Genomic DNA, 9,192 nt, shown 5'->3' on the forward strand with positions numbered 1-9,192 from the left:
ACTTGTCCGGAAGTAGGTATTTGTCGAGAGGCCTCCTGGGACTGGTGGGCATCTCCTGGCCTCTAATGTATCCCAGTGCGGAGCTCTGGTCCTGGATCCCCCGGCCTGACCCGCAAAAAGAGACTTCAGTTCAGAGGCCTGCTCCGGAAGGAGGATGGCAGCTGTCTGGGAGAGAGATCACGGGACCGTGACAATCCAGGAAAAGCAGATTAACCATGGGGCGGGACACAGGCCCTGGGGACTTCAGGTTCAAGGCATCTGAACTTTAGGGAATCCTCCTTCTAGAATATTTCAGAAAATAGATTGGGTCGGGGGTGGGGGTGGACTTCCAATATCTTTCCAAAGCAGAAATGAACACAAACAACACAGCCACATTTAGAGTGATCCTTGTTTGACGTCAATGTCACGTCACCACCCTAAGTTGTGGGGGAGGCACAGCCACCAGGAAGGGAAACCTCATTCAGGGAAAAAAGACAGTCTCCCTTCCCCCACAGCAACAGCTTGCCTGAAATCCCCAAACATTCCAGCCCCAAAGCTCTTTTCCTTGTTGCTGAGGAAAAAATATCTTCCCACGGCTCATGGCCTGGCTGCCTCAGCCCCTTTTATCTGCTCCTCAGACCTTACCCTTTAGTTATGCCCTGATTCTCTCGCTGCAGCCTAGACTCCACAGCACTTGGTCCCCATACTTCTTCCAGATCTTCTAGGCAGTCCCTTTCTACCAAGTCCCCACATTACCCTTGACTCCAAGGGGCATCGCTCTCCCACACCAGTTCTCTTCAAATTACTTGCTCTCCCATGTTTTTATTCCAGTGTCTATTTATCCTTGCACCCCCAAACCCTGCCTCTCAAGTCAATCTCACTCCTCCACCTGCCCTGCCCTTTCATAGCTGAGGTTGTGGGTGGTTATGATGGCAATGTTGCCCAACGCAACCACTGCCCCAATAATGTCACAAGGTGCCACAGTCTCAGGAAGCACAGAATTCTGCAGCGTGAGGGCCACCACCACCTCAGAGTGCAGGATTACACACACCAGAGCTAGGTGGGCCTTGGTGACCACATAACTCACACAAAAGAGACCAGAGCACGATCACCACTGCCCCCACACAGCTCCAACTCCGAGGATCGTGGAGCAGCGTGGGGGTCTGCAGCAGAAAGGGGCCTGGTACAGAGCCCACCAGCCCCACCAAGCCAAACAGGAAGGCCACTGTTTGTAGGCAGGAGGGGAAGTCCAAGGAAAGATACACCAGAAGCCAAGCACGACAGTGCCAGGCTGCTCAGGAAGGTCAGCACATAGCCCAGGAGGGTGTAGAGGCCCCTGGTCCCCTTCTGTAGTGTCCCTAGTCCAGGTCCCACAATGATGATTAGTCCAACAGTGCTGTTCAACAGGCCACACCAGTCTTAGTGACTGAGACTTGGCTCTTGAGACAAACGGCAAGGAGAGCAGAGCAGATGGTGGAAGAACCTTTGGGACAATGGCAGCATTGCCAACAGGCATCACTTGAACTGCACTATAGGCACATTCAGTGCTGAAGACAGTAAAGACAGCATGGAGGCAGGCCCAGCCCTGGACATCGAGAGGTTCCAACAGTGAGTCACCACATGGTTTAAGTAGTGAGGCAATGGGGAGGTGCAAGGGGCATTAACAGATGAGCAGCTCCAGCAAGGGTAAGTGGGAAGTGTGGGAAGCCAGCGAGGAGAAGGGGCCCATGAAGCCAGTGGGCAGGCCCCCCGCCGGCAAGGCTACAAGGAGACTCTCGGTGGCACTGCTGGTATCAGGGGAGTCTGTGTAACAGTGGAAGTTGTAACCCACTGGCATTTGGGGGGCATTGTTTCTGTAAGTGCTGACTCTAATATGTAGCTTTAAGATAAACAGCATGTTTATATAAGAATTCTAGAAACTAACTTCAAAAGATACAAACTTTGACCTTCAGGCATCCCAGCTCCTGGGATTCTCCCTGCTGTCCTGCTCAAGGCATCAGCTACCTTGAATTGTTTTGCCGGTGAAAGGAAGTGGGTATCTGGGGAGTCAACGGGCTCCAATCTGGGGGGTCGACAGACTCCACACTAGGTAAGTCCCTGGTTTGCGTACTCAGGAGCCCCTACCCCACCACTTGGGAGTCTGTAGGAATTAATAGGCACTGCTCAGTGCTGGGCATGGCCCAGTGGCAAGAAAAATCCCAGTTCCCCAGTGTGGGATTTGGTCGGAGTGCTCTTTTGGTTCTGGTATACGGCTTTTGGATATTGTTTGCCTTTCTTTTTGCATACTGCTCTTATGTTTGTTGTTTGTGCTTTTTATTTTTTTTATCTTTTGAATGGTTAAAAGTATTTATTCTCTTTATACTGCCTCCCCCCACAATCACCACCCTGTTGTCCATATCCATGAGTCCTTTTCCCTTTTTACTCAGTCCCTCCCTCCTCTAACTGCCCCCCATAGCTGTCATCCTGCTCTCTCTCCATGAGTCTGTTTCTATTTTGCCTGTTAGTTCAGTTTGTTCATTAGATTCCACATGTGAGTGAAATCACATGGTACATGTCTCTCTGATTGGCTTATTTCACTTAACATAATGTTCTCTAGGTATATCCATGCTGTTGCAAAGGATAAATTTTTCTTTTTTATGGCCGAGTAGTATTCCATTGTGTAAATGTCCCATAGTTATTTTATCCACTCATCTGCTGATGGACACTTGGGCTGCTTCCATATCTTGGCAGCATACTGCTTATTAATTGTCTTTTAGTTTTGTTTCTCTGTTCCTCATGAGAGGAAATCAGTTTCTGTTTGAGAGCTCTTGTCTGTCTGAAATGAAAACTTTGATTACAGTTGTTCTTTGCTTGCTTCCTTATCTATTGGGGACTTGGTTTGATCTTTGCTATTTTGTACACACCGGGAATCCTCTGTCTCCTCCGTTTGGACTTTGTGCCATTTGGACCTTGTCAAGGTCATTCGAGGTATCAGTTGGTGTGAGATAAGATTCTAAGGCTAGTCTCAGTCCCTCCTTTTAGAGGATTTAGTTTGAGAGTACTTGTTTCAACTTTGTCTTTGCTTTAGATTTTGTTTTTGCTTCTATTTTGAAAGAGCAGCTGAGGCCCTGGCTGGTGTGGTTCAGTGGATTGAGCCCTGGCCTGTGAAACAAAATGTCAGCAGTTGGGTTCCCAGTCAGGGCACACACCTGTGTTGCAGGCCAGGTCCCCAGCTGGGGCATGTGAGAGGCAACCTATTGATCGATGTCTCTCTTGCACATTGATGTTTCCCTCCCCGTCTTTCTCCCTCCTTTCCCCTCTCTCTAAAAATAAAATAAATAAAATCTTAGAGGGAGAGAGGAAGGAAGGAAGGAAGGCAGGCAGGCAGGCAGGCTCCATCTCAAGCCCATCAGCAAGTCCATTAGGTCACATTTTAGACTAAAATTGTTTTGTCAAAGGTCTGGCAGATAGGATGAGATCTCTTACATGCAAGATTTCGTATTGTTACATTATAAGGATTCTGCTCAGAAAGGATTTAAATTTATGGTTCAAAGAGGGGGAAAAGATTGGACTCCCCTTCCAGACAGTAAAACCCAGAGAGAGAAAAAAAATGAGATAATGAGTCGTGTGTGTGTGTGTGTGTTTTAAGATTTTATTTAGTTGTTTTAAATACAGGGGAAGGGAGGGAGAGAGGGAAAGAAATATTGATGTCAGAGAGGAACGTTGATCAGCTGCTTCCTATACACGCTCTGACCTGGGACCAAACCCACAACCCAGGCATATACCCTGACCAGGAATTGAACCAGAGACCCTTTGGTGTACAGGACAATGCTCCAGCCAACTGAGCCACTGGTCACGGCAGGCAATGAGTCTTTTGAACACCCTAAATCCTTCCCCTGGAACCCTGAAGCTGCAGCAGTCCCAGGAATAATGGGGAAATTAATGCCACCCCCCAAACCCTGTTCAGGCTGTGGGAACAGTAGGGGCGACTGCCCCACCTCAATGTAAAGGAAAAAAACTGGCATTAAAAGAAAAAATTCAAGCTGCGCCAAGCCTGATATCTCCCCCACCTCTTCTTCAGTCTTCAAAAAGTTGTCAAGGTTACTAGATAATGAAACAGCACACTTTTGAGCACACGAAAGGAATGCAGTAATTACCAAGAATCCAAATGGGTAATTTAAGTTTAATTGATGTCTTTTAAAGTTATTGACATAAAATATATTTGTTTTTTTCCTGGATTTACAAAAAAGTTCATGTTATCTCTATTACGCCTCTTAAAATGTAAGTGCATTTGGCAGTGGGGCAAAACTGTTTCTGATATTATAAAATGTATTCCTAAATTTGTCAATCTAAAGAATGCTAATTACTTTTAGTTGTCACTAAAAATTGAAAATTCTAGTTAAGTTGGGAAAGAATATATGGTTTTGGTAGTAAAAGGTAAAAGTCATGGCAATATTTTTTGAAGGAAATAAAACTGAAAGTCGGTTGTTCTAAAGTTGTTTATTTATCTTTTTTAAAGATTTTATTTATTTTTAGAGAGAGGATAGGGAGGGAGAAAGACAGGGAGAGAAACATGAATGTGTGAAAGAAACATTGATTGGTTGCCTCTTGCACGCCCCCAACTGGGGACTGGACATGCAACCCAGGCATGTGCCCTTGGGGGGAATCAAACTGGTGACCCCGTGGTGACACACCCTACCCACCGAGCTACACCAGTCAGTGCATAAAGTTGGTTATTTCTGAATGAGTTAAGAAGAAGCAAAGTAAAAGGGACTAGGAAAGTCACAGAAAGATTGTGTACATTGCAGGACTGTGTAAGTGGCAGAGGGTCTGTGTAAGTCGAAGAAGGGCTCTACAAGTTGCAGAATGGTTGTGTCAGAAGGAGCAAAAAGAGAGAGAATTGAGGAAGCGAAAAAAAGGTGAGAGAGGGTAAAGGAAAGGTATATACATATTACAGGAAGCAAGGACACTGGGGAAGACTGGGGAAGTCTCCAGTGGGGACACTGGAGAACTTCTAATTCTCGAGAATTGGAAATGGAAATGGAAAAAAAGAAATAAGAAAGAGCCCTGACTGGAGTGGCTCAGCAGTTTGGGCATTGTTCCACAGACCGAAAGGTTGCCCGTTCAATTCCTGATTAGGGCACATGCCCAGGTTGTGCGCCACGTCCCTGGTTGGGGGCATGTGAGAGGCAACTGATTGGCATTTTTCTCGCACATCATTGTTTCTCTCCCTCTCTTTCTCCCTCCCTTCCTCTCTCTAAAAATAAATAAATAAATATCTACTTAAAAAAAGAAATAAGACAGAAAAAAGAAAAGCATATAGATAGATGATGAAGCAAAGTCATAATTTCAATGGCAAATAAAAAAGCCGAAAGCTTCATTTGATTTTCCAAAACCAATTGTTATTTCCCTACTAAAACCTCAGGTACAATTGACAGTGGGGAACAAATTAATTGATTTCTTAGTCTGATGTACTTTCATTTGTAATTCTGACTGTTATCTTAAAATGTTGTTATAAAAAAGCAAATTCCTTTGTCAATTACATTATGACTCGCATGCCTACGACCATGTAGTTTTAAATATTTTTTGTCGTTTAGACACGATCGTGGTTTTTTACTCTGATGCATTTGCAAAATGTTACATCTTGCCCTCACCAGTGAGGCTCAGTTGATTGAGCGTTGTCCCATGAAGTGAAAGGTCACCAGTTCAGTTCTGGGTCAGGGAATGTGCCTGGGTTGTGGGCTGTCTGCGAGAGGCAACCAGTCGATGTTTCTCTCTCACATTGATATTTCTCTCTTTCTCCCTCTCCTCCCCTTTCTCTAACTGTAAATGAATACAGTCTTTTAAAAAAAAGGAAAAAAATGTTACATCTTCAAAAGATCCATGGAAAGGACTCTAGCTTATTCTAAAACATGAATTTATGAGAATAAACTTTAAGATCATACCTTTGACATAAATGGGGATTTGTGGGACTCTGGGGAATGACTAGATTCATGGAAATAATGGTGGATAATTGGGATAAACAAGAATTGATTGTGGAACTGAATGAACCAAGGATAATTATTGTTCTTATGACTTGTTTCAAAATATTGCTATTTTATTTAATTTTTCTTAGATTTTGTTTATTTTTAGAGAGAGGGGAAGGGAGGGAGAAAGAGGAAGAGAAACATCAGTGTGCGAGAGATACATCGATTGGTTACATATTGCATGCCCTCAACTGGGGACCTGGCCTGCAACCCAGGCATGTGCCCTTACTGGGTATTGAACTGGCGACCTTTCAGTTCACAGGCCAGTGCTCAATCCACAGAGTAGCACAAGTCAGGGCTGATTAAACAAACAAACAAACAAACAAACAAACAACTTGTTAGAGCGATTTGGTAAATTCAAACAATATTGGAGCATTTATATTTTTCTCCCTACTTGATCTCTCTCAAATTTAAAAACGAGTATTATTATTTTCATGGCAATATATTTGTTTGCATGAATCCAGTAGGAATCTGATTTCTTCCAATTGTGGTTTTATTAACCAAGACTTTGACTGGAATATCATGTTTAAGAGAGACATGCCTAGACCCTGGTTATCACTGCTTTAAGTAATAAAGACTGACTTTGAAGCTGATAAAAGCTCCTTGGAGAAATGGCCTGATACCTTGCTTATTTACATGATTCATAGCAGTCTTTCCAGGTAAGGAGTGAAGGTTGCTTTCCTGTGAGATGGCAAGGAAAAACCTCAAGACATTTTGGGGACCTCGAGAACTTGAGGAACTTACCCAAACCTATAGATATTAGAGGCAAAACCTAATGGCAACTATGTGGCTTCACTTCCTGGCCCTGAGGGACTAATTAAAGTTCAGTCTGAAAATTCCTTGTAACATTCCAGCAAAGCAGATTTAAGAAAGCCTATATAGGGGGATGGGATAAAAGGGGACTAAATGGTAAAGGAAAAAATTACAATAAAATTTTTTTAAAAACCTTACTTATCAATTGCTATTCTTCTTGTGTTCATGCAAATAATCAGGTTTAATGGAAACTAGACTTAATTCAATAAATGAATTGGTCTTGATTTGGCTCTTTGATAAAAATGAGAGTAATTTTAGGAGAAAAATTGTGTTTCAATAAAACCTGTAACACAATTTTTGTTGGATATTAGACTCTCAGTAAATTGTAAAACTTTATTTTTCACCTCTAATTACGACTGGATCCTGAATTTTTCTAGTTTTCTTAAATGTTTTGGCTACAACTTTAACTTCCATGGAAATGGAAGAAAAATTGACAGTGGGATATAGTAACCCATCCCACCATTCTCTTGACATTGTTTCTGTAAATGCTGGCTCTGACTAATGTGTAGCTGGTAGATAAATAACATGTGTTTTTTATAAGGATCCTAGAAACTAACTTCAAAAGATAAGGACTCTGACCTTTGGGCATCCCAGCTCCAGGAGATTTGCTGACCTTCAACTGAGGAGCCAGAATAATGTAAAGCCAGGATGATGTGAAGCCAGGATGACTAAACCAGGATGATCCACACCAAACCATCACTTGCCTTATCACAATGGACTGTGTTCCTCTGTATGTAGGGAAATTTTCAACCCCCTTCCTTGATCTCTTCAGTCTGTTCCCTTCTGCCTTCTTATAAAAACCTCTGCCTGCACTGAGATGTTGGAGATGGGCTTTGAGACATGAGTCCATGTCTTCCAGATGGCGGCACCTGAATAAACCACTTTCCTTTACATCAGCACTTGCCTCTTGAGTATTGGCTTTCTAAGCAGCAGGCAACCAGACCTGTGTTTGGTTACAGCTGGGGGCAGGGGTGGCATGGAGGGCGGCAATAGCTGGGTGAAGTAGGGGGTGGCTTACCAGCCTGTTAGGGAGATAGGAACTTGGGCATTAAATAGCTGTAGTCCAGGGGACCTGGAGTAGGGCAAATGCCAGGCTTGGGGTCTATGACCCTGTGGGACAGTTAGAGAGGCAGGCTGTCTTGCTGAGGAACTTGGGAGCTAGAAAGTGCCTGAAAGATAAATGAGGTAGTACAGTGTGGCCTTGAGCCCCTAAAGCACGAAGCAGGGAGTGAGCAGTCTTGAAGCATCATATTTCTCTGGGTAAGTTGTTTCTGGGAGGAGAAAAATAGGACCCAGTGTTGTTCTTTTGTTTTGAGGAAGGGGAGGTGGCCTCAGATGCTATATATTTACATGATGTCACAGGTTCCAGGGACATCTGGGTACACCATTGTCAATTTCATTTGTGGGGTTATCTCTAAGACAGCTGGGAAGTTTTAGGGAAGGAGGAGAAAGGGAGCAGCCAGGAGTTATAGGAACGGAGGCTATGGCTCCTTAGCCCTCACTCTCACCGTTTTTCCTAGGACTTCCTCCTTTCCTCCTGGCTCAGGGGAACCTGGGCCCCTTCAGGGCTCCAGCCATTGTGACTTGGCTGGAGTGGAGGTGGGGTTCTGCTGGAATCTTCCTGAGGTGGGGGTGGGAGGTTCTTCCCAGGGACCTCCCTGAGATGGGGGTGGGCCTATTTTCTCATTGTGTTCAACTCTGCTTGCTTTATAGATATGTCTTTGTGACTCCAAAGTTTTTTGATTCTTTTTTTTCTCTTTAGGACTAGCTCTCTGAGGAGACTTCTTTGGTTTTAAATTAGTTTACGTCTTGCCTTGTTTCAGAAAGGTTTTTCAGAAAGGATCTATGAGAGCTGGCTCCTCTGTCTTCTGATTTTTGAATTTTTGAACAGCAGGGAGGAGATTCTGGGACTGTCCCTCTGGAGTTTCAGGAATGTGCTTCTTCTGTGTGTGTTTCCACCTGGTGTTTTCTTGGTGCTGTCCCAGGAGGCCCACACCAAGGCCTCTGCTTTTACGGACAAGTACATAGAATTGGATATTTCCTCTGGTGGCGATAAAATACCTTGATGCGTGTTCATCTGCGCGGGTGGTCATTTACGCGTGCTTGTTCTGTAAGGCTGGGGCATTCCTGGCCGTCGGCCTGATGGGGGTCCCCCGCATTTCTGGGAGGGTGTGCGTGTGTGTGTGTGTACGCGCGCGTGTGCGCGCGCGCGCTGGTCCTGTGAGTGTGTTGACCCTGACTCTGCGCGTCCCACAGGGCCTGATTGCGAGCCTGCCATGTTGTGGGTCTGTGTCCTGAGAGGTTGTGGTTGCTCTGGGCGGTGTGCAACGCTGAGTGAAGGGCATAGGGTGTGTGTGTAGGGGGGAGGCCGTCCTCTCCTAGGGAGTGGGTGGTC

At 44.8% G+C, this 9,192-nt stretch overlaps 1 protein-coding gene across 1 annotated transcript; it reads right to left on the reverse strand.

Annotated features, from left to right (window-relative positions):
- Nucleotides 1–564: 564 nt before the first annotated feature.
- Nucleotides 565–1,816, reverse strand: SLC35G6 (solute carrier family 35 member G6). The gene is given in 5 exon segments (XM_054575669.1): nucleotides 565–1,070; nucleotides 1,072–1,250; nucleotides 1,252–1,412; nucleotides 1,415–1,468; nucleotides 1,471–1,816. Coding segments are annotated over 5 exon segments (954 nt in total). The 3' UTR covers nucleotides 565–856.
- Between the last annotated feature and the right edge of the window lie 7,376 nt (nucleotides 1,817–9,192).

The sequence above is a fragment of the Pteronotus mesoamericanus genome, unplaced genomic scaffold (assembly GCF_021234165.1).
Source record: "Pteronotus mesoamericanus isolate MK-2021 breed Mesoamerican mustached bat unplaced genomic scaffold, CSHL_Meso_final contig_317, whole genome shotgun sequence".
NCBI lineage: Eukaryota > Metazoa > Chordata > Mammalia > Chiroptera > Mormoopidae > Pteronotus > Pteronotus mesoamericanus.